The sequence below is a fragment of the Lotus japonicus genome, chromosome 4, assembly GCF_012489685.1.
Source record: "Lotus japonicus ecotype B-129 chromosome 4, LjGifu_v1.2".
NCBI lineage: Eukaryota > Viridiplantae > Streptophyta > Magnoliopsida > Fabales > Fabaceae > Lotus > Lotus japonicus.
Window position 1 is genome coordinate 56,593,987 of NC_080044.1, and position 25,895 is coordinate 56,619,881.

Consider the following 25,895-nt stretch of genomic DNA (forward strand, 5'->3'; position numbering starts at 1 on the left):
CATTACCATTAAAACAGATGTTATGGGCGAAGTAACGCACGTCGAAAATTACAACGGATTTGAGCGGAATGGAGCCCATACGCAGAACAGAGACATTGAACTTGAATCTCAAGGGTAAATTTGCTTTTATCAATAAAAAATTAGTATTATTAATTTCTATAATTTCCTACAGAAGAAAGTTAACAACTTTTATTTAATTTTTTTCCAGCAAAAAAAATTAAATGTTTTTTATACGGCCAATTTGTCGACGAATTGGATGCACTTCTAAATTCAAAAGACAACAAACATGTTGTGATTATCATATTGTTGAGAGTTGTAACAATTCATCAAGGTACATTTAATTATTTTGAGCAACAAACAAACATAAACTTCTATATAATAAATCAACATGTTCAAACTTAAACTTACAATCGATCGCTAATTATTTTTCCAGGGGAATATAAACTAACTGTTGGGTTAAACTGCACTAAAGTAATGTTCAATCCTGACATTCCACAAGCAGTGTCCTACAGAGAAAGGTATGTATGTACTGTGGATTTCATATTACTTTGAACAAAATTAGATGACAAATAACAACATAATTTTTGTTTCTTCGAAGATTATTTGAGTGCGACGGAGTTCATACTCAAGTAATGAACGTTATGATTGAAAGATTAAACGTTACTGAAAAAGATGAGTTCCTGACACTTTTCTCAAGCACAAGTATTAAAAATTTGGTTACTTGCATATCAGTATGTTCTCATCACTTTTAATTTAATTTATTAGACTTTTTTTTATTAAAAAAACATACATTGATTTTCATTCAACGTTTTAATTAAATAAAAAAATTACTTATTATATTATTAACTTAGTATTAATGAATACATTATTAAATTAGTAAATAAACATATAATGTTAGGATTACACTAAACAAAAATGCGTTTTAAATAAAAAATTCATGGGGTTAGAGATTTTTAAACACTAACTACAAACTTAAATACAAATTAAACTAATTTAATAATCACCTATTATGGGAAATTAACAACACATGAATAATGAGATAAAATATCAATTAATTAGACCATAAACTCTTATACTCTTTCATTGAATTTAATTGCTTTAAATTCATAACGTTATAATAGGAAAAAAAGATTTTGATACACGTTTTATATTCATAATGGTTATTTATATCTACATCATGATTTCTGATTTCTGATATTTCCGATTCAAATGTAAAATATCTGACTGAGCTATTGATCATCACTATTGTAAAATATGTTTGGTTTAGACATTGGTCATCACTATTATAAAATAGGTTTCTTTTGCAGACAATCACTAAAAGTGGTAAACGAAACACACCTCTAGCTATAGTTGAAGACTCCAACACACCTATTAAACGTCGTTCAGACGATGGTTACATAACAGAAGTTGTTGGAAGTAAAGATGCAGAAATGTTGAAAAAAATCAAGGTTTCAAAGATTTAGTTGCATTTCCTTAAGATTGTTTGCAAATAAATAGCGTTTGTTCTCAACTTTCACTTTTATGTCTTTACCCACGTTGACAATTTGTTTTTTTTTTTTGTAAATTGACCTCGGTGGTCACTTTCAAACATTTTGACTTTTTTTTCGTATATTGACCATGTTACTAAGATATTAATTGATTAACTAAAATTAAAAAAAATAAATCCAAAATTAAATTCCCCGTGCAAGGCACGGATTAAAAACTAGTTGAGATAAATTAGATAGTTGATGCTAATGCTATTAAATTTGTTTGCTTTGAATAGATAGCGAGAATGAAGGGCGGAAAGAGGTCTTAATCTACTAGTGAGGTGGTAGAGGTATAGAGGATGCTAACACTTCACTAAATAAATTATCTATTTCCACTAATTAAATATGCATTTTAAATATTTTCACTTCCTGGCTAAAACCAGTGAAAACCGAACGAAAACTCACAGCACACAACGAGGGCTTCGAACTTCGCTCGTGGTTCGTGGTGAGGGTTTGTTTACAGTTGCAGCACCCTAAGGAAGAAGCTAGGTAACGCTCTGTGGTTCTCACTGTGAGAACTGAGATTCGTAGCAATCAGCATCGTTAATGAAGAGTGAAGAAGAAGAAGAAAACGATGAGTACATGGAACTACGTCGTCACAGCTCACAAACCCACCAACGTTACCCATTCTTGCGTCGGCAATTTCACCGGCCCTCAAGACCTCAATCTCATCGTCGCGTAAATTCGATACTCCACTCTCTCATTCATTCTTAGGGTTTCTCCTCACTCACTCTTCAATTTTATTCATTCATTCCTCTTTGTTTTTCTTCCAGGAAATGCACCCGTATCGAGATTCATTTGCTCTCTCCTCAGGGCTTGCAGGTACATCCCATTTCTTTCTTGTTTTCTACTCTCTTTGCATGTTCCTTCTTGGTTGAATTTGTAATAGAGTAAGATGAATGTGAAATTTCTCTTTGCAGCCCATGTTAGATGTGCCCATTTATGGAAGAATTGCCACCCTTGAACTCTTCCGCCCTCATGTAAGAAAGAACAAACCATCTACTTTTCTTGAATTTTATCTATTTTTTTTGTAATTTTATTCTGACATAATAGTCCCCTCTTTGCTGGTTTGGTCTCAAACAGGGTGAAGCACAGGATTATCTGTTTGTTGCGACTAAGCGATACAAGTTCTGTGTTCTTCAATGGGATCCTGAGACTTCTGAACTTGTTACAAGGTATGAATGAGAAGAAATATTAATTGTAATTAATATATATTTTTTTTTAAAAATTCATCAATTATTGATGCTGGGGTGTCAGCTGCTTGTTAGTGCTAATCCGTTTAGTTAGTTTAGGAAGCAGAAGTTTGTATGCTGTGTGTGAAAGACAGTTTCGTATCTTTGGCGCAAGCATCTTTATTCATCAAAACTGAATTGCGCATTTGTATAAGCCTAAAATTGTCAATAGTCATTGAAGCAAGGCTTCATATGTCACCATTGGCTAAAGAAATGAAAACATAATAGTGTTCGCGATGTGTGTTTTTTGCGTGCTTGTTAGTTTATCAGCTGCTTAAACACTATGTATGGCCAGAAAATCCTGGTTGATGAGTTTTGTATCCTCTCTTAGGAGTTAGAGCCTATGAAGAAGGCAATTAGCATCCTTTTGAAAATAACCATGATCCCTTAGAATTTTAGGGTCCTTTTGAAACTAGCAATGATCCCTTAGAATTTTAGCTTCCTTTCTTACTTGCTTTCATCTCCCTTCCATAGACTGAGCCTCACGTACTAGGCAGCAATTTTACTTTCCTTAGGGTGGGATTAATGGTTGTTGGTTCTTTGTTTTAATCAGTGGTTTAACCGCGAAAGCTGGGAATTTCAGTGAAGAATGAAGGTTAAAAGTTTTTCTTGAGATTGTTTTTGTTGAATGTATAGCGGGACGAAGATGTAGGGTTAAATTAGGCATTGTAACTCAATTCCAATGGGATCCCCAGCTCATAATTTCACTTTGGTGTACTTTTTACAATTAGAATCTTGTGTGTGTGTGTGTAAATTATAAATTGAAATGTTTAGTAAGAGGCTAAGAGCAATGTTGTTTATCTCGTTTGTTTGTTGGATTTTCTGGATTGTTGTCATCCAGGGCTATGGGGGATGTGTCTGATCGTATAGGACGACCCACAGATAATGGACAGGTATATAAATTGTTTCACTTCTAATTATTCATGGGCGGTGATTGTGTTCTCATAGTTCTTATAATTTTTAACAACACCAATGTTTTTTCTAGTTTAAATTCAGATGATTATTGTTCAGTTCATTTGAGCAGTTATACATTTCTCTTTCTGCAGATTGGCATTATCGATCCTGATTGTAGGTTGATTGGACTCCATTTGTATGATGGCTTGTTTAAAGTATGTAACTTCCTCTCGTTCATTATCCTGCAAAGATGTTAGATTAGAATGACGATACATTCAGGTTTTCAGTTTCATTTTAACTACTTTGGTGATTCACTGTTCATTGGCCTTCCAGGTTATTCCCTTCGATAATAAAGGACAACTCAAGGAAGCGTTTAATATTAGGTAATCCTATTATCTTTTAATTGTCTCCACACAGAATTTATTTACAATTTGTCCTTCATTACTTGGCGTGCATAATTGTAGCAACTGAGAGTTTTTCCTTGATTAATTATTACCAGTATACCACAGTCCTAACTGTTTATGTATGACCATGTTGGATATTATAACATGAGATAACTTTCATGCGTCATGCATTTGGGTCAATAATGAACTTAGATGTAGTTTTCTCGGAGAGAAAAAAGGAAGTATGCATATACTTTGATTAGCTGGTTTAATCTATGTTTAGTTGAATAGACGGTTTGCAAGCTAAACTTTGTACCAGTTAGATGATTAAGATACCTATACTCCCTTGGGCTCCTTGTCTCTGTCCTAAAGAAATCAATTATCATGGTAGAAAAAGACCTTCTTATCAATGATGATGCTCCATTTAGCAAATGTACATTGGACCTTCATTACTAGGCGTGCATAATTGTAGCAACTGAGGGTATTGCCTTGATTAATTATTACCAGTATACCACAGTCCTAACTGTGTATGTATGACTATGACCTAGAACCTTTCATGTTGGATATTGTCATGTCTCTACATGAGATAATTTTCATGAGTCATGCATTTGGGTCAATAATGAACTTGGATGTAGTTTTCTCGGAGAGAAAAAAAAAGGACGTATTTATATGCTTTGATTAGCTGGTTTAATCTATGTTTAGTTGAATAGATGGTTTGCAAGCCAAACTTTGTACCAGTTAAATGGTGAAGATACCTATACTCCCTTGGGCTTCATATCTCTGTCCTAAAGAAAATCATTTATCATGGTAGAAAAAGACCTTTTTATCAACAATGATGCTCCATTTATCAAATGTACATTGGAACTTGTTTAACAAATCTTTAAACTGCAATGGTTTTTGTGGAAAAAATCATGGATGTAAAACGATGTAGATACTGTTCAGTTTCTTTATGTCTTTTACATCATGTCCCCTTTTACTTTGGGTAATGGCTGTGCTGGGAAAACAACCGTAGCTTTATGCTCCCCTGTTCTGATTGTGGCTTGTGAGTTGCTTTGTGTACAACTTTCAGTTGCCATAGTATTTAAGAGAACATTTATATATATATATATATATATATATATATATATATATATATATAGGTGTAAGTTATTTGTTAGTTCTTAAAATGTCAGAGTTGACAGCAATGAGTTTGCTGACAAATTTGACAAATATAAATTATAAGTTTAATAATTTATGTTTCGGTTTCTGATTTAGTTTAGTTATTAAAATTATGATGTACATTTTTTTCAGGCTTGAGGAGCTCCAAGTTTTGGATATTAAATTTCTCTTTGGTTGTTCAAAGCCAACTTTTGTGGTTCTTTACCAGGTCTGTAATTCTATTCCACCTTTTGTTTTGGGGGTATTATTAGTTCATCGAATAGACTCTGTCCGTGCTGTTAACTTGTTTGCTGTTTTCCTTTGCTACACTCATTTATTTTTGGGTTTGGAAGAGGTAGTCAGGGAGTGGAAGTGGAGAAATCTACAACGCCTGTTTCTGTTTGATTTTATGCATTTATCTTATATGGATAGAAGAGCATGGGCTCTTGACTCCTCGAGGAGAATTCTTGTTTCCATTTCCTTTCCACACTGGGAGAAAAATCCTTTTTAAGAATTCCATTTGGAAATCAAGCTAAATTTATTTAGAAATCTAAACACCTCTTCATAAGGAGATGAAAATTGTGGCAGCATTCAGTTTAAGCGGTCCTTTGGTGTTTGAAGTCAGAGCAGAATGCTTTTCTCTTTGACCTGAAATTTGTCGTCGGAACGAATTATGTTTGTTTCACAAACCAATAGTGACCTGCCTTCATTTGGTCTAAAGATTTTGTTTGAATAGCAAACACTTACAAAAAAATGTTCGCACAGAAGGCATGTGATCAATATAATAATAGCATGTGCTTTGTGGGTTTTTTTTTTCAAAATAATTCCTTCATTTTCTAATATAGCATATTATTGATAAACAGAAGATGAAAAAAAAAAATTACGGGAAGGTTCTGCACGCAATTTGTTATAGAAATGACTGAAGAGTTAGCATTACATTGATTTGTATTAGAATTGTTGACATGTTTAAGATAATATTTGTAGTGTTGAGGTTTTGAGACCCACACGTCTTAGCTGTATTATTGTAGTTTGAGTTCATGATTGGGCACATTCATATTCTTGCATAACATTATCTATTCAAATGTCAAGTAACCACTTATCCCAAAAGCTTAAGATTTTGGGTAAGGGTCACTTTAATGGTTTTATATTATATTCTAACACGCCCCCTCACGCAAGAGCCCTTGGGGCTTGAAGTGTGAAATGCACGGGGCCACCTACCATGTGCTTAATTAAATTCCACTTTTAATTAGAAAGTGAGGGGAGCAAGGATCGAACTCTAGACCTCTCGGTCATAGAGGCTCTGATACCAAGTTGAAATATTTGGTAATATTATTGATATGAAAAACTGTACAAGGATTCCTCTTCTTATAGAGGGAATTACATAATGTGATTGATCAAAGTCAAAGAAGGAAATCCTTGACTAAAGAGAGAATTAAGGAGAATGAATGAAAATAAGAAACTACCTAAAATAAACTAAGTACAAAAGGAAACAACATAATTATATACAGACAAAAAAAAAACTGCTAATTAAGAGCATTAAATGCTCTATTTCACAGTCTGTTGACACAATGTTTCTATGATTTAATTATCTATGTAAATGTCTGCTGCATTTTCTGTATTTCCCTTAGGTAATATATTTGGTTGCAAACATAACTGCTTTTAACACAACCATTTTGATGGCTTTGGAATGACAGGACAACAGAGATGCTCGTCATGTGAAGACGTATGAGGTTGCTCTGAAGGATAAAGATTTTGTTGAGGGTCCATGGTCCCAGAACAACCTTGATAATGGGGCTGATTTATTGATACCAGTTCCCCCTCCTCTTTGTGGTGTGCTTATTATTGGTGAAGAAACCATAGTATTCTGTAGTGCCAATGCTTTCAAAGCTATTCCAATCAGACCTGTATGTAAAAGAACTGTTTCTGCTACTTCCATTTAAACCATCTGCGGTGAAATTTTAAATTTGATGAACTGTAACTGTATTACAAAGTTTCTGGGCGTATCTAAATCAGTGTTGTTAAATAGCGGCGATAGCGGCCGCTACCCGCTATAGCGTAGCGGGAATTTGCTTCACCGCAATCGTTATGCCGCTACATAGCGGCCACCGCGATAATCGCGATCGCGGCCGCGAACGCCATAGCGGCGTTATGCCAGAAACGGAAATAACGGATTTCATGGAATTCAAACGTTTTTCTGGCTAGTTTTTAGGGTTTTAAAAACAGCATATAATGGGCCACCTCCTATTAACGCTAATTCCCATTAATTACCCTAATTCCCATTTTCAAAAAAAAAACCCTAATTCCCTAATAACTATTCTCTATATTAACGCTTCAACTCTCCTCTCCTCTCTTTCAAATTCTCTCTGGTTCTCACTTCTCAGAGACTACACTCTACAGCACGGTTGCAACTTGCAAGCAAACCTTCTTAGAGTTTCTGCTTTCTGCTGAGTAGATCATACTCTTTTCCGCATCCTCTCATTCCTCTGTTTTTTGTTGAAAACCTATACTCTGTTCTTCAATGTTTCTTCTTCCTTTACCTGTTTCACAGTTTTCTTCTCTGTTTTTCAATGTTTCTTCTTCCTTTAACAGTCATCTTCTCTTCTCTTTTTCTTTTATTTTTGTTCAAAACTCATGATCTGTTTTCCATTGTTTCTTCTTCCTTTACTAAACTTATAATATATTGTTTCACAGTTTTCTTCTCTGTTCAAAACTCATGCTCTGTTTTCCATTGTTTCTTCTTCCTTTTCTCTTAACTTATCTCTTACGTATTCTTATCTCTTTAAATTGTGCTCTTTTGAGACTTGCATTAACATTATGTTGTTTTAAGTACTTTTGTTATCTGTTTTGAGCTCTTGGACAGCCTTGAATTATGTTGTTTTGAGACTGAGTTAAAATTATGTTGTTTTTAACTGTTTTTTGTATAATATTGTACTTATTTTAACCGCTATGCGGTAACCGCTATTTGCCCGCGACGCGATCCGCTAAACGAAATAGCGGATTTTTGCCTCGCCGCGATTTTCCGCGATCGCGATTTGACAACACTGATCTAAATTATACCTTTTGATCTGCTTTTCAGTCAATTACAAAAGCATATGGAAGAGTTGATCCTGATGGTTCTAGATATTTACTTGGTGACCATACGGGGTTGCTTAGTCTGCTTGTAATAACCCATGAGAAAGAAAAGTAAGTGATCACCCAATGTCTTGTTTTACTGTTGGCTTAACAGATTTATTAATCTTCCCTGTGCATAAATTTGTTGATTAAGGAAATAATCTGTATTTTTCCTTAAAAAACCAACGATTCAGTATTTTAACTGCTGAATATTATGGTTTGTCATGTACATTTATTTTTTAGGGTTACAGGACTGAAAATTGAGGCCCTTGGGGAGACTTCCATTGCATCTACAATATCATACCTAGATAATGCATTTGTCTACATTGGTTCAAGTTATGGAGATTCTCAGGTGGGATAATAAATTTAAACATTGTTGTATAAATTTTTATCAATTCCATATCGGTGATAGTTAATTTTATCCAAAGTTCTGACTCCCCCAAGTCCAACTATTTTTTTTAACTTAGTATGGAGAACTCTGAATTATGTATTATTTGTATGTGATGTGGAATGTGCATGCTATGTCGGAAGTTGGGTAATTGCCCATGTATTGTATTGAGAATTCGAACTCTTGAAAGTTATAGTTTGAACTATAAAGTTAGTTCCGAGAACAGTGTTTGTTTATATAGTAAATGGCAAGGTTATCAAACTCAAGTTTAGATATACTCAAGTTGTAAATTTGAGAGACTTTTGAAATGTTACTTAAAAAATATTTTATCACCCACACATAATTTGATAAGATTAAACCTCCTTTGATCCAAGTTTATCGCCGGAAAAAGAAGAATTTCAGGTCTGGAACCACCATGGGGGGTGGCGCAGCCACTACTGTGGCCATGGAGACTGTTGAGCAGCCAAAACAGCAAGGAGAGAGGGGAAATACGAATTTGGCAGATGGATAGGGGCAGTTACCAGTCTGTAGTTATTAGGAGTTAGCAGTTATTATGTGTGTATGCCAGTTTGAATTCAAAATAGAAACTGCACTATGCAGTTGTATAAATAATAGATGTAGCCTATTAGATGGTTGTCCAGGAAATTATAAGTGTGTGGTAGTATGGAGAGAACAGGCTCTCGAACTCCTGCTGTATTGTACTATTCCCAGTAGAGATTCTTCATCTCTGCAGTATCAATAATAATTATCCATTATTCTATTCCCCTATCTTATCATAATTTAACAGCATATATATCGCAAATATTTAGCATTTCAACTTCATGACAAACAAATTCACAATAATAAAGTGAAAAGAAGTCAACAAGACAATATAAGGATGAGCCGCCTCCTGTTCTTAGCTGCTTCACCAAAATCTGTATAATGTAGCTTTTGCAGTACTTGATGTTTTTCTTCACTGTTTACCCTGGTCATATTGCTTTTAAGACTTTGACATGTATTATGGCTTATCCTTAGGTGCTTACTTTTTCTTCCATATTCAGACATGATAAGGTATTAACAATTTCTGATGGATGAAATACAGCTTATAAAACTAAATCTACAGCCTGATGCAAAAGGCTCTTATGTGGATGTTTTGGAAAGGTATGTCAATTTGGGGCCAATTGTTGATTTCTCTGTGGTAGACCTTGAAAGGCAAGGCCAAGGTCAGGTTGTAACCTGCTCTGGAGCTTACAAGGATGGTTCTCTTCGTGTTGTCCGTCATGAAATAGGGATCAATGAACAGGTCAGTTCCCTTCCTATCGGCCCAGTGTGGGACCTCTGCACCTGAGACATTTTGAAAAAGATAAATTAAACTTTATCAAACAACGCATGCTTTGTAAAATATTATTTCATTGATGTAGGCATCTGTAGAACTTCAAGGTATCAAAATGTGGTCACTAAGATCCTCAACAGATGACCCTTTTGACACTTTCCTGGTTGTAAGTTTCATAAGAGATACGAGAATCTTAGCAATGAATATTGAGGATGAGCTGGATGAAGTTGAGCTTGAGGGATTCTGTTCTCTAGTACAGACATTATTTTGCCATGATGCAGTTCACAATCAACTTGTACAAGTAGGTTCTGACCTTATTTTCCTGCTTTCGTGTTTTTCTTCTTTTCTTGTTGATTTCGACACCTGCATCTCTCTATCTAACTCTAAGAAAAATGGATGCTGAGAAAGCTATTCATTCCGCAGAATTGTTGTCATATGAATTTACAATCAAAATTAATTAGGCTTTCTATTTATTATGTTTTTCTACATGATTGCTTTCCATGGATTTTTATGTTATTTCTCAAGTAATTGAATATTAAATTTAAAAAATGCACTGTTAGGATCCAATTGCAAGGTAATATTGGAACTATGCGATTCAAGTGTGGGGTTTCTAAGGCCTTGGGCTCTCCACAACAGGTAGCTTTTGTGGTATGGTTCTCCCAAGGCTCTTAACAATTGGTATCTGACCCTTCCACCATGTCTGTCAACTAAAAACGAGCGGCAGCATTGCGTTGTTTGCCTGGGGACTAATCAATGGGCTAGTGCACAGCCAGTCTACGTGGGCATTAGGGTTGAAGAGCGTGGTGGGATGTCAGGATCCAATTGCAAGGAGTGAGGCTTGAGTCCCTGATAAGAACCTTGGGAGAACCACACCACAAAAGCTAGCTGTTGTAGTTGGAGAGCCCAAGGCCTTATAAACCCCACATTAGAATCCCATACTTCCAATGTGGGACTCAAGTCCCATACCTTGCAATGGGGTCCTAACAGTCCCATATTGGAAATATAAGATTCTAGTGAGGGTTTATAAGGCCTTGAGATATACAACCACAATGGCTAGCCTTTGTGGTATGGTTCTCTCAAGGTTTTTAACATGTATTACCCTTTCGTATTACAAATACCCGCTCATTGTTTTAAACTTTTACATAAAGATTAATGGCATGATTAATCTGGAGATCCTTACATATGCGTTTTCAATCTTAACAAACTCATTTTTTTTTAAAAGTTAGATTTCCCCATATTTTTACTTACTCAAGACAGAAGACAGGACTGCTTTCTTTGTATTACTATGGTGTTTGTACATAGAGTTTTAACAGGGGTTGCTTCAAAGTGTATCCATCAGTGGTTCAAGTTTATTTAGTATGCATTAGCTTTAAATATCATTCTCCATTTTGTAATTGCGGTACTTTGAAATGAAATCAGCTTTAGTAAAAGAAGATATATCTTGTGCACATGAAGCAGACTTCATTAAGTGGGATGTGGCTCAGTTGTTGCTGCAGTCTTTGATTTTTTTGTTGTTCGAAAAATATACTGAAGGAAATTTGATCAAGTCTAAGGAGAATACACTGATATTAATGGGCCGTAATCTGAGTAAACCAAAAATAACCGGAATCCATTGTAATTAAAATAAACAGATTTGAAATTATGTGTTATGTGTCTTGGAGCTTCTTCTGAAAGCTCAAGTCTTGCATGCTCGTTTGTAGTTTGTCTGTGTAATCTTTGTAAGTTGCTTCCATAAATTAACATTCATCATTTGTACTCTTCTATGTTTTTGGTTTTGCTTATTTATTTTGTTGAAATGGTAGCTTCCAATCATTAGCTAATAAACCAACTTAACACAGGTCACCTCAAGCTCTGTGAGACTGGTCAGTTCCACAACTAGGGAGCTACGGAATGAATGGCATGCACCAGAAGGCTTTTCAATAAATGTAGCTACTGCAAATGCTACCCAGGTTTGATTCTTTTTTTTTTAAATGTTAATTTGAGACAATAGGTGATATTTGCTTGATGGTTTTGTAAATGCAATGGGTTCCCTCATCAATGTGGCACTTCTGAGCTGAGGCAGAATCACAGAATCTGTCTCGTTCCCCCTTCCACTCTTTCCCATGGGAACATTGATGTAACTTAGCTGTCAGGATGTTGAAGGTTGGTGCTTGGCTGTCACCCATGAGCAGCTTCGTATCATCAATTTTAATTTGAACCGAGCACCGGTTTTGCTAGTAGATGCTAGTTCTATTTCGATAAAAGATACTGTGTTTAGAAATCTATTGGATCGTTCAAGTAGAATATAACACTAACTGGTGCTATCTCGGGTTTTAAGTTAAAAGGAGAAAGTCAGCAAAGCAACATTAAAAGAATATTTAATAGTCATTAAAATTTTGTTGTTTGGTATGAATGATGATTTGGAATTCCTACGTCATTGGTTGTTTCGAATTTCCTTGAGCAATGACTTTATGGCTTTTGTAAGCATGAAGGGGAGCATTCCCTGGAGGTTTCCAAAGAGCGATATGGCTCTACTTTTCAAATGCCTTCTTCCAGTATTATTATTTACTGGGCATTTCCTTGAATTCTCTAATGATGCCTCTCACAATTAGTTTTTGTATAGTATCGAATGAAGCCATATAAAAGTTACCATTTGAGTGATTTTGCTTCAATCTATTTCATTACTTGTACATTATGCACATTTCAGATGTTGGATTTTACTCCGCACACATTAAGTTTGTATCGAGTTGGTAATTATTGTTACACCTGGATACAGGTTTTGTTGGCCACAGGAGGTGGGCATTTAGTTTACCTCGAAATTGGAGATGGCATACTACAGGAAGTAAAGCACGCCCAACTGGAGTATGAGGTCTCATGCCTAGACAAAAATCCAATTGGTGAAAACCCCAATCAGAGTCATCTAGCAGCAGTTGGAATGTGGACTGAGATAAGTGTTCGAATTTTTTCTCTTCCTGACCTGAATCTCATCACAAAGGAGCATTTAGGAGGAGAGATAATACCTCGATCTGTTCTTCGTTGTGCGTTTGAAGGGGTGCGCTTTCCTTGACCTATCTTGTTGTGTACTGTTTTTTTTGCTTCTGCGTAGGGGTGACTAATTTAATTTCTTTTATTTCTGAAATGCCGGAATAACATTTGGGGTGGTCATCTCCCAAGTTCTACTTTCAGAATGGGTATTTCGGATTTTACACATTTAAATGGTTTCGGGGAATAAACAAGATCAGCAACATTAATGTCTATTTTACTATTCTGCTCGAGTTACATATTTTTCTAATAATGCTCCAAGGATTTTGAATTGACACATCTGCTAAGCTTCCAACTCATCTTTCTTAACTTCAATGGTAGTTTCCTAGTCTGAAGCTTTCTATTAAAGTGTATTGCTCTTCATTTTATTCTCCAGATATCTTACTTGCTATGTGCCCTTGGTGATGGTCATCTCTTAAACTTTATGTTGAACACAAGTTCTGGCGAGTTAACAGATAGGAAAAAGGTCTCTCTTGGGACACAACCTATTACACTACAGACTTTCTCATCCAAGAATGCTACCCATGTATTTGCTGCATCTGATCGGCCAACTGTGATTTACAGTAGTAACAAAAAATTACTGTATAGTAATGTGAATCTGAAGGAAGTGAGTCACATGTGCCCTTTCAACTCTGCTGCTATTCCAGACAGGTATATTTGTCTGTTTTAGTTTGATATCCAAGAATGGTTGATTTATCATTTATACCTACGACTAATCTAACTTTCTTTCTGTATTGCAGGGGCAGAAAGAAGAAAAAGGTGAAGGAGGGGTTGTCCATGACTGCTTTGCTTCAATTTCTATTGTTGCTTCTTAGCTTTGCTTCCCTTGGCCGTGCCGAAGTAAGCAACAGAGGTGAGCTTCATGCACTAAAGTTTATAGTAATAAAACTAACAATTATTTAAAATCTAATCAATTCATATTCATTGCAGAGTTGTTTAAAATGCGGATAAGTTGTGGCTCGCTTCAAAATGTCTCTGATATGAATCGCATGCGAGCATGGACTGCAGACAAATATTACTCAGGTGGCATAGCTGCCACTGCATCTAGGACGAGTGCGATCACTCCTGTGCTGGGGACTCTGAGATATTTTCCATCAGATTACGGTCCCAACAATTGCTACACAATTGATAAAGTGCCAAAGGGCCACTACATGGTGAGAATTTTTTTTGCACTGATTGCTCATATTGAAGAAGTGCCACAATTTGATGTATCAATCGAAGGCACTCTATACTCCTTGAAATCGGGGTGGAACAATGCTGCGGACCAAGCATTTCTGGAAGTCTTAATGTTTCTTATGGAGGGGTCGGTTTCAATATGTTTGCATGACACTGGTCACGGAGATCCCGCAATCTTCTCAATTGAGATACTTCAAATGGACGATAATGCGTATTTTTCCACACAGGAAAATCAAGTTTATATACTTAGAACAGTTAAAAGGCTGAGTTGTGGTTTTGCACAGTTAAGATTTCTACCTGATTACGGTAGTGATCACTATGGAGGGGAGAGATTTTGGCTCCATATAAGTACTTTGGAAGAGGAAGCCGGTCTTTCTACATCTGTTCGTACTAGAATTGAAAATGTTATGCTACCGCCGAACTTTTATCCAGAATTTCTGTATGAATCAGCACTTGTTAGTACTAGTAGCCAGCCTAGTCTAACATATATATTGGATGTTGAAACCCCGGGAAACTATTCTGTTTGGTTACATTTTGCTGAGATTGATAGTTCAATCATTTCCAAAGGTCAAAGGGTCTTCAATATTCTGATAAATGGTGTTGTTGTATTTGAAGATGTGGACATCATAAAGTTGACGGGGAAGCAATACACTGCCCTTGTACTTAATACAACCGTCACGGTTAATAGGACCAAAGTTATCATAACTTTCATTCCAAAAGAAGGTTGTCTCGTCATAGTTAATGCCATTGAGATATTTGAAGTTATTCTGCCTGGGGCAAAAACTGTATCAGATGAAGGTACATATGCGAACTCCTAATTTTGTTATTGGGTACAACATGAACTTTTATCCTGTAATCGGTTGCTCTATTACATTTACTTGTTATCTAATTTTATATACTAAAGGCTTGTTAGAATTTGCTAGTTAACCATTCCTCCTTTACTCCAGTTAAGGCTTTACAAACATTGAAGAAGGCTTTGGGGCTTCCTCCGAGGTTCGGTTGGAATGGTGATCCTTGTCTTCCGCAGCAACATAAATGGACTGGAGCAGATTGTCAATATGATAGAAGTAGCGGTCGTTGGGTCATTGATGGACTGTAAGCTCTTTTTACTTCTCCATATTTTTCTTTTGTACCAAATCCAAGATTCAACCCCCCTTCCCCACCAGCAAAAAAGTGCTTTAGCTGTATGCCTCTGCCCAATGAAAACTTAGTTTCAAACTGATCACTTGATGTTGTATCTGTAGTGGTCTTGAAAATCAAGGTCTGAAGGGTTACTTACCAAATGACGTCGGAAGATTGAAGAATCTACAATCCCTGTATGTCCCAAGTACATTCCTTTTAGGAAAACATTGCCATGACATGATGTTGAAAGTCAAATGCAATTAATTAGCACACTAATTAGAATAATTAGAGTCTGATTTATACAGCTAATTAGGACTTTTATGTCAATGTTATTAACATTCGTAGAGAGAATATTTTCCCTGATTTTTAGGCTAGAATAGTGCCCAGGTCTTTAGTCATTTGTATTCTATAAATACTGCTCATGTATCATTTTACCAATCAATATAATATCATATATTTTCCGCATGGTATCAGAGCTCGATCTGAACCATCCCTAACCTAGCACCGTCAAGCCATGGGAGACCAAAAATCTGATGAGTCACTCAAGGCGGAGGCTGGATCATTTCCGACCAGCTCACACGACGGGCTTACTCACCTTATCACTGGTCATAAGTTGAATGGCCAGAACTATAACCAATGGGTAAGGTCAGTCACGATCTTCCTCCAAGGAAAAGGAAGAGAAGGCTACATCACAGGAGATTTCAAGTGTCCTGAGAAAGGGGACACCAATCTTCAAAAATGGCAACTTGAGAACAGCCAAGTGATGACATGGCTGCTCGACACCATGACAAATGAAATTGGTGAAAATTTCATGTTCTATGACACTGCAAAAGATATATGGGATGCAGTGAAGGAGACATACTCAGATGTCGACAATACATCTGCTGTGTTTGAGATAAAAAGCATACTCCATGACCTTCGACAGGGAGAATCCTCAGTTACTGAGTATTTTAACATACTCAACAGACATTGGCAGCAACTGGACATATATGAAGAAGTTAAATGGTGTTGTACGGAGGATCAGAAGAAATACGAGGACCTGGTCGAAAAAGATAGAATTTACAAGTTCCTATTGGGACTAAACAAGGATCTTGATGAGGTTCGTGGAAGGATCCTTGGAACTAAACCACTTCCAAAAATTCGGGAAGCTTTCTCAGAAGTAAGAAGGGAAGAAAGCAAGAGGAAACTCATGCTAGGGACATCCATCTCAGCCCCATCCACTGAAAGCTCTGCAATGGCAGCAAGAGGAAACCAACCTCAGCCACCAGCAAAGAAAACTCGCCCCTGGTGTGATCAATGCAAGAGGCCAGGCCACACCAAGGAGAATTGTTGGAGTATGTATGGAAAACCTCCAGAAGCCAAACAATTCAAAAGTAAGGAAGGCAGAGGAAACACTGTGGTTCACCACCAAAACTCTGAGGTAATCTCTAATTCATCACCATTCAGCAAAGAACAAATGGAGACTCTTCAAAAACTCCTTCAGCAGACCATGTTAACTGCAGGAAAAGTGGTACTGCTGCAGTGGCTAAAAAAGGTAATTTCTTATATGCCTTAAACACTAGCAAAGGGAAAATAGAGTCATGGATCATTGACTCAGGAGCTTCAGATCACATGACTGGAGACTTAACTTTGTTTAGTAGTTATTCTCCTTGTCCCTATAACTACACTGTTCGAATAGCTGATGGAACACATTCTAAGGTCATGGGTAAAGGATCAGTTATTATCTCCCCACATATTACACTTGAATCAGTTTTATATGTGCCCGAACTTGATTGTAACTTGTTGTCCATTAGCAAGATTACAAGAGATTTGAAATGTGTTGCTAAATTCTCCGATAACCTGTGTGAATTTCAGATTTTGGAGTCGGGGAAGACGATTGGCAATGCTAAAGAGTGTGCTGGACTCTATCTCCTCAAAGTTGAAAAATCAGAAGAATTGAAAACCCATTCTTATGCAGTAGCAACAGTTCCAAGTAGTGAAAATGATGTAATGTTGTGGCACTACAGATTAAGCCACCTAAATTTCATGTACTTGGAAAAGATTTTTCCCTCATTATTCAATAAAAACCAGAAGAATTTTCAGTATGAAACTTGCCAATTGTCTAAGCATACTCGCAGTCATTACTCACCACAACCCAAAAAACCATCTCAACCTTTCTCATTAATCCATAGTGATGTATGGGACCTTCACGGGTTCACAACATTACTGGCTCAAGATGGTTTGTCACCTTCATTGACGATCACACACGAGTCACTTGGGTGTTTCTAATGAAGGAAAAATCAGAAGTTGGGAAGATTTTTGAAGTATTTCATAACATGGTGCAAACACAATTTCAAAGCAAGATTCAAATACTTAGAACTGACAATGGTCGTGAGTATTACAATCTTGCTCTAACTTCCTACCTTCAAAAGGTTGGAATTGTTCATCAAAGTTCTTGTGTAGACACCCCCCAACAGAATGGAGTTGCGGAAAGGAAGAATAGACACCTTTTGGAAGTGACTAGATCAATCATGTCGGCTACTAATGTTCCAAAGCAATTTTGGGGAGAAGCTGTCCTTTCGGCCACATATCTCATAAACCGAATGCCTTCCCGTATCCTTGACTTTAAGACCCCATTATCCACACTTCAAACCACCTTTCCAGCCAGCAAAATCCTTTCTTCCATTCCATTAAAAGTCTTTGGATGTTCAGCCTTTGTCCACAACCTCAACCCCCACCGTAGCAAACTGGACCCAAGGTCTATCAAGTGCATTTTTCTTGGTTATTCTCCCCACCAAAAAGGATATAGGTGCTACTCTCCCATAACTAAAAATTTTTACCACACTATGGATGTAACTTTCTTTGAGAATCAAGCCTATTACACCAAAGTTGGCATTCAGGGGGAGCAATCATACAGGTATCCAACTGAAACTTTGGAATACCAATCTTTGGTACTTGAACAAACTGAACCTGCACAAATCTTACCAACTCAAGCCTCCTCTCAACCAGCTGAAACAACACCTAAGCCAATTGAAAGGACAACAGAAGTTGTAGCAGAAACTGAAAATGATGGAGTTGAAGTTTTAACTTCATCCCAACAGAATCAAGACCCAAAAGTACAAGGAGGAAACTTGAAGACTTATGAAAGGAAAAGAAGGAAGGAAGTAGAGTCGAGCACAACTCCAACGCAGAACCATGAGTCCAACCAGGCCCTAGAAAATGAAGTCCCTACGGGTAATGTTGTTCCTAATTATGTTCCTGTTAACATGAATGCACCTGACACTTATATTCCTATTGCCATGAGAAAAGGGGTGAGAACTTGTACTCAACACCCTATTGAGAGATATGTTTCATATGGAAAGTTATCACAAAAATACAGGTCATTTGTAGCTGCTGTTGACAACATAGAAATTCCCAAAAACATTCAAGAAGCTCTGCAGAAACCTGAATGGGCAGCAGCTGTAACAGAAGAAGTTCAAGCACTGGTAAAAAATGGGACTTGGGAAATCACCACTATACCAGAAGGAAAGAGGCCAGTGGGATGCAAGTGGATATTTTCAATCAAATACAATGCTGATGGAAGTATAAACAGGTACAAAGCCCGGTTGGTTGCAAAAGGATTTACACAATCATATGGAGTGGATTATGAAGAGACATTTGCACCTGTGGCAAAACTCAATTCTGTTCGAGTCCTGTTATCTTTGGCAGCAAATCTAGATTGGCCTCTTCACCAACTAGATATAAAGAATGCCTTTCTAAATGGTGAGTTAGAAGAAGAGGTGTATATGCAAATACCTCCAGGACTTGAATCACCCAACACTTCAAACATGGTATGCAGACTCCGTAAATCATTATATGGCCTAAAACAATCACCAAGAGCATGGTTTGACAGACTAACAAGGGTTGTCAAAGAAGATGGTTTTGTTCAATGCCAAACAGACCATACTATGTTTGCTAAGCACTCTATGGATGGGAAGATAGCCTTATTCATTGTCTATGTTGACGATATCGTTATTACAGGAGACGATTATGACCAAATCAAACGTCTAAAGAGTCTTTTAGCAAACGAATTTGAGGTCAAGGATTTGGGCCAGCTAAAGAACTTTCTAGGGATGGAAATTGCTCGGACAAAGAATGACATTTATGTTTCTCAGAGGAAGTACACTCTGGATTTACTTAAAGAAACAGGGATGCTCGGATGCAAAGCAGCTAATACACCCATAGAGCTGGTCAAAAGAAGTGAAGAGGAAAGTATACCAGCTGATAAAGATAGATATCAAAGTCTGGTTGGAAAATTAATTTATCTAACTCACACCAGGCTTGATATTGGCTTTGCTGTAAGCTTGGCTAGTCGCTTCATGTCAAACCCAACTGAGACTCACATGAAGACTGTGAACAGAATCCTCCAATACCTAAAGGGATCACCTGGTCGAGGACTTTATTTTCAGAAGAACTCAAACAGAGGCATTGAAGTCTACACTGATTCAGATTGGGCAGGTTGCTTATCTGACAGGAAATCTACCATAGGCTATTGCACCTTTGTATGGGGAAATATGGTAACTTGGAGAAGTAAGAAACAATCTGTAGTAGCTAGGAGTAGTGCAGAAGCTTAATTCAGAGCTATGGCACAAGGTATTTGTGAAGGAATTTGGCTCAAACGAATGCTGGATGAGATCAGAATTCCTACCAATTACACCATGAGAATACTGTGTGACAACAAGGCTGCTATAAGCATTGCTAAGAATCCAGTTCACCATGATAGGACAAAGCATGTGGAGATTGATAGGCATTTCATTAAGGAGAAAATTGATCAAGAGATTATACGTGTTGATCACATTCCATCATGCAAGCAAACAGCAGACATTATGACTAAAGCTCTTCCAAGGAACATATATGAAAATATTAGATCCAATCTGGGTATGATAGATATCTTCCACCCAGATTGAGGGGGAGTGTTGAAAGTCAAATGCAATTAATTAACACACTAATTAGAATAATTAGAGTCTGATTTGTACAGCTAATTAGGACTTTTATGTCAATGTTATTAGCATTCATAGAGAGAATATTTTCCCTGATTTTTAGGCTAGAATAGTGCCCAGGTCTTTAGTCATTTGTATTCTATAAATACTGCTCATGTATCATTTTACCAATCAATATAATATCATACATTTTCCGCACATGATTGTATAACTATGCTGCATGATTTGAATGATTTATCTGGCCTTTTTAATTGTTCTTTTTAATTTACCATTCTTGTTCCTTATGCTTATTTTACTATTACATTACAGAAACTTATCTGGTAACCAAATTCATGGATGCATTCCGGCTTCAATTGGAACAATAACTACTTTACAAGTGTTGTAAGTGACTTCTTGTTCTCCCTCTTCTTAGTGTTATAGTTTTGCAAAGTAACGAGAGTGAGAGAAAATAGAGAGAGAAGATTTTTAGGGAAATAATATTTGTTTGTATATAACTGAGAGCAATACATGTCTTTATATAGAAAACATAAAAGACCTAACTTAATAATATTATGGAATAGATAGCAATAATACAGTGAAAATCCATGTTGCAAAATCACTATGATTTGTCAAAGTTAATGGCTAAATTTACATTAAAAAAGGTTTGGAAAGAAAAGGAATCAGATGTCTAAGATTTTAAATAGAAGATTAATGTTTTGAGGGCAACATTACTTTTGTTCTCAATATTCTGTAATCATCAGTCAATTTATTAAATTCTGAATTTCTACACCTATACGTCAATGACTCAATTTCTTCTTGCTTTGTGTTAAAAACTCTAAGAACTGAAATTGTATTCTGTTATTGTATTTCTGAAAGGTGAATCTTACAGTGAACATCACTAGGCTATATATAGAGATAGAGGGAGAGAAGCTTGCGCAGCAAGCTATCCTAAGAGAGAGAATCAGTTATCAGTTACACAGTAACTGAGTCTGTTACAGCTAACTAATTCTATTACACTTACTAACAGACTGCCATGTCAGCACGTGACTACATATACTCTAATACTTTGATTTAAATTGCTTTATATTAGCTTGATTGTGAGATTACTGGAAGTTTTGAATCCTTGCTTTGGCTATCATGGTAATATTATTTTTGAATGTCATGCACACATGCAGGGACCTTTCTTCTAACTTTTTCAACGGATCAATTCCTGAAAGCCTTGGAGAGTTGACATCGTTACAAAAACTGTAAGATTGCTTGGACTTTTAACTTGAATAAGACAAATAAGAAGACAAGAGTTTTGTATTAAAAAAATACTTATGCAGGAACCTTAATGGCAACTCATTGTCTGGAAGTGTACCCGATACTCTGATTTTTCAAAATCACAAGTTCAAGTATGATTTCATTGTATCTCCTTGTTACTTCTCAACTTTCTTTACGATTAAATTGTTTGTTAAATCTACACTTGTATGCTGCAGTTTTGGCAATAATTCTGGATTATGTGGTATACCTAGTCTAGTCTCCTGTGTAACTCCTGCTAGTGCTAAAGTTGGTATGAGGATAGCAGCTCGAGTCAGTATATGGATAGGAGGATTTCTACTGATTATCGGTTGTATAGTCTTCTGCGGTTGGAGGTGAGATATTAATTTATGTTATCATAGGACAATTATTTCTGGGATTAAAGAAAAATCACCCGTTCGTCAATTTTTCTTGTTAGATATTTCACACGTAAGCCCCAAGGGTACGAGAGGGGAATACAGTTGGGGGACGAGAGTGGAATACAGTTGGGGGACTTGGGGGACAAGAATCAAGGTGAACACTCGGATCATGAGCCCTTGGTCGAAACACAAGAATCAACAACAGTTCCAACACAAGAATCAACAACAGTTCCAAGGAGATCTGCGAGAATACAGAATCAAAAGAGCAAGTAAAAGTCAAAGGATAGGTGAGAACACATGTGTAACCTTAGGTCTAAATTATAACCTTTTCTTTCTCCTACTTATTGATTTATTAATTACTAATTATTATCCTATTTTCTTTATAATTCATTGCATATTGGTGGTTATAATTGTTACATATTATACTCTAAATGAACGTCATTTCCATTAAAATTCCTTAGTTTTGGGAAGTGAGAAGATGTTTTTAGTGAGTCAAAATTCCATGTAATGGTCTTTTGTGCAATCGTTCATGAATAACATTTTGTTGTGTGAATTTAAGTGATGAATTATCATAACTCATAAGTCATAACTTTGTATTTGTTGAACAGGAGCATCAAAGAACTTCTTGTGGCATCTTGGTTTAGTCTCTCTAGGTTGAAACATGAGCATCAAAGAACTTCTTGTGGCATCTTGGTTTAGTCTCTCTAGGTTGAAACATGAGCATCATAACTTCTTGTGACAACTTGGTTTAGTATCTCAGTACATTGAAATGAATTAGTTTTACTTCTTGTATGGGTTAGTGGTTATCAAGGACTGTACTAATGGATTAGTTTGACTTCTTGTATGGGTTAGTGGTTATCAGGGACTGTACTAATGGATCAGTTATTTGTGTACATACTCTTTTAAGTACTCTACGCTTCATTTTTTGAAGCACTTGGTTCATGCTGGAATTCTATTTAAAATTTAAGCTTTCATGGAAATCATGATTGTTAGAATTCTCCAAAATTAGCTCCTGTAATGCTGCCATAAAATTCAGATTGTAACCCTCTAGGTGACGTCTAAGATTTGCCTGGCCCAAGGATTTGGAATCTAGAAAATAGAATAATCCTAACCATAAGGAGTCAACTCTTATATCTATTGCATAGACTTCACTCAACGATTATTGTGGATTAGAATAGTGACTTGTGGTTCAATTTTGTTGAATATATTTGAATTGAATTATGGGGAGTGATCAATTACTGGAGTGTCCAATTTCAAAGCTTTTGTTTTCATCAGGACCTTTATGCAGCAGAAACATCGTTTGGTTTTGTGATTTGTATAGTAGTTTCTAATGTCTATTGTATGCAGTTGGTCTTAATCTTGCTGTGTTTTCCCTGTAGCGTTTTGGTTTCCTCTTTCTTTTTGCTTTGGAAGCCTATACTAATAAGGGGTTTGGTTTGGTTTTTTTGCAGCAGGTTCTAATCTTAAAGGTTTTTTCTATATCAGGGAGCCACCCAGATTTTGTTCAGTTCTCTATCTTGCTAAGTTGTAAATGAAAGTCTAAATTGTAACTGTTTTACTTTCTGAAGTTTTCAGGTAAAGATATCTTCTAAAGCTAATACAGTTGCAACACGCATACAAAACATAAAGTTACCATCTTATTCATGGCTGCAGAGCATTTTAAATTGTATGCGGCAAGTGTCTTTTACCGTTTCCTAATTGTTTTTATTTACTTTAGTTGGGTACATACGTTGAAAGTATTTTCAAGGATGTGAAAAATCCAACCTTGATTGCTTTCATCTATTTTGTACTATAGTTTATTACGATTGTTCTTTGCCTTGCTTTCTTTGTTGGAGAAGGTGGCTTTAATTCTGGGTTGAGGAAGATGTATGCTTTAGCACCCTTAGATGTTTTGCTTATACAAAGCAAGACATATCAATAAGCAATCAACCTTATGTCTACGCCTTCAAACAACCTTATGTCTATTTCTTTTGGTTTCAAAGAAAAACTAAACCACCTTATGTCTATAAAGCATCTTATCGTTTTGAAGGAGTCTACGCATCTTTAAATGTTAAGTTTTTTTTTTATAGGTAAATGTTAGTGGTTAATTGTTAGTAAGTTAGAAAGTCAATTCAAATTTCTCTTCCAATGTTCGAATCTTGGATTTTCCCCTCCCCAACTCTTATGTCATCTTACAACTTGAGCTAACCCTCGGGGACTTAAATGTTAAGTTTGTTGTTCGAGTTTTAATTTTTAAATCTCCCTATGTGATTTTGATATATCCCTTGACTCTAACTCCTTAAGTGCTACATTCCATTTATATAGTCTTTTTTTTTTTAATTTTTAAATCTCAAATCTTCATGTGACATGATTCACGTAGGATTAACATATGAGAGGATCCAAATCCGCAATTCCCATCACATATGAAAGTATTTTTAAAAATCGTCTTGGATTTTTAATCATTTGATTAAATCGGATCATGTATGAGAATTGCGGATTTGGATCTGACATGAACCATGTCTCGTACTTACTAATTTTAATAAATTTCTCATAAACTTAAACAAACTAACTAGGAACGTATAGTACAAAATAAGCTCAAATCTTATGTATACTTTTAGCATATGTATATATTATATACTTGATGTTTGTTTTACCTAAAAAAAATTATTTGCATTTAATTATAAACATTTTGTACTCACCAAGAGAATGCAAATAAGCAAGCTTAGCCCAAGAATCCTAGAAGGTGCCTTTTAACAACTAAAATGTCAAATATGTATTGAGTAAATAAAGAAGCTAACTTTACAAATGAGGTGAGACTCTCTATATATATAGTAGGGAGGGAAACCCTAGAAATGAGTGAGCTTGGACCTATGGGCCTTACAAAGAGCTGGCCCATAAGTCCATTAGCCTAATCCCTAAATTATATCCCTAAGTATGTAGTTGGTCCCTATGTAGTTGAGCATCACTGTCCTGGACGTGCTGTTTTGGGGCACCCTTCATGTATATGATGGATAGGTCTTGAGAGGGTTGGGGACCTGCCCAATCCATATCTTATGATAAAAATAATTTGTAATGGTAAAATTAAGCATGGTCGGTCACGACCCAAGCAATTGCTTCCACGGATTTTTTACTAGTGGAGAAAATTTTTGGGATAGTTTAGTTCCAAGTATAGCGTATCTTTATAGCGGAGTGTTATAATTTAATTTTTGGTATATAGACAATGAGAATTATGTTTGTCGGTGAAGACAATGATTGTCGGTGTAGACAATGAAGACTGAAGACCATTACAATCAAGGTGGAGATTGTTGGGGTTGATTGCAATGTAAGTCCACATTGCTAATGAAGGAGAAAAAAGATCAAGGAAAGGTATTGGAGAAGTCCCACATTGCTTAGATTAGTGAGGATGGGAGAGTTCAATGCTATATATATGGATCTCATGCTCTTTATTTCAACACACCAAAGCAGTAACATCTGAAAACACTTTAAGTTCATATTTGTGTTTTTTTTCTCTTATGCTCTTGTTTTAAAGTATTGTGAGATGTGGTCAAATATTCACATTGGAGAGTGTGGGTGTACTGGGGTCATGAGTGGTTGAGAGTGAAGTCTATGTGTTGTAACAATTTTCACATAGGCATCGTTTGGTAGAGAAGAGAGATAGAGAAGAGAGAGTATGGAAGAGAGAAGTTGAGTAGAGAGAAATAGGTGAGAAATATAGTAGATTTAAAGGTTGTTTGGTATGATATAAAGAGAAAAAAGAAAGAATGAGGTGGAGGAGAGAGAGAAAAATATTTTTTATTGTGTCAAAACATTTCTTGCGGTTTTTGACAATTTTTGGCAACTTGTAACCGCCAGAAATGTTAAAATATTAATTAATGCAGCAGCTCTCCTCTCTCTCTCTCTCTCTCCCAATTTCTCTTCATTTTGGGGAGACCCAAAAACCCACCTTCTCATCTCTCTCTCTCCCCCTCTCTGCTCCTTCCAAACAAGGGTGCTTCTTCTTTCTCTTCTCTAACTCTCTC

At 36.2% G+C, this 25,895-nt stretch overlaps 1 protein-coding gene across 1 annotated transcript; it reads left to right on the forward strand.

Moving 5' to 3' along the window:
• The first annotated feature begins 1,895 nt into the window (after window positions 1–1,895).
• On the forward strand, window positions 1,896–22,839 carry LOC130711873 (DNA damage-binding protein 1a-like). Its single transcript, XM_057561648.1, has 26 exons — window positions 1,896–2,204; window positions 2,300–2,348; window positions 2,447–2,506; window positions 2,610–2,701; window positions 3,600–3,651; window positions 3,805–3,867; window positions 3,986–4,035; window positions 5,326–5,401; window positions 6,867–7,076; window positions 8,249–8,355; window positions 8,527–8,635; window positions 9,753–9,953; window positions 10,072–10,284; window positions 11,822–11,932; window positions 12,739–13,014; window positions 13,381–13,655; window positions 13,745–13,857; window positions 13,935–14,978; window positions 15,128–15,275; window positions 15,425–15,496; window positions 20,570–20,641; window positions 21,415–21,486; window positions 21,565–21,633; window positions 21,718–21,873; window positions 21,957–22,184; window positions 22,506–22,839. Exons 1-25 carry the CDS (start codon window positions 2,101–2,103, stop codon window positions 22,168–22,170), a joined length of 4,008 nt encoding a protein of 1,335 aa, XP_057417631.1. The 5' UTR covers window positions 1,896–2,100; the 3' UTR covers window positions 22,171–22,184; window positions 22,506–22,839.
• Window positions 22,840–25,895: the final 3,056 nt, after the last annotated feature.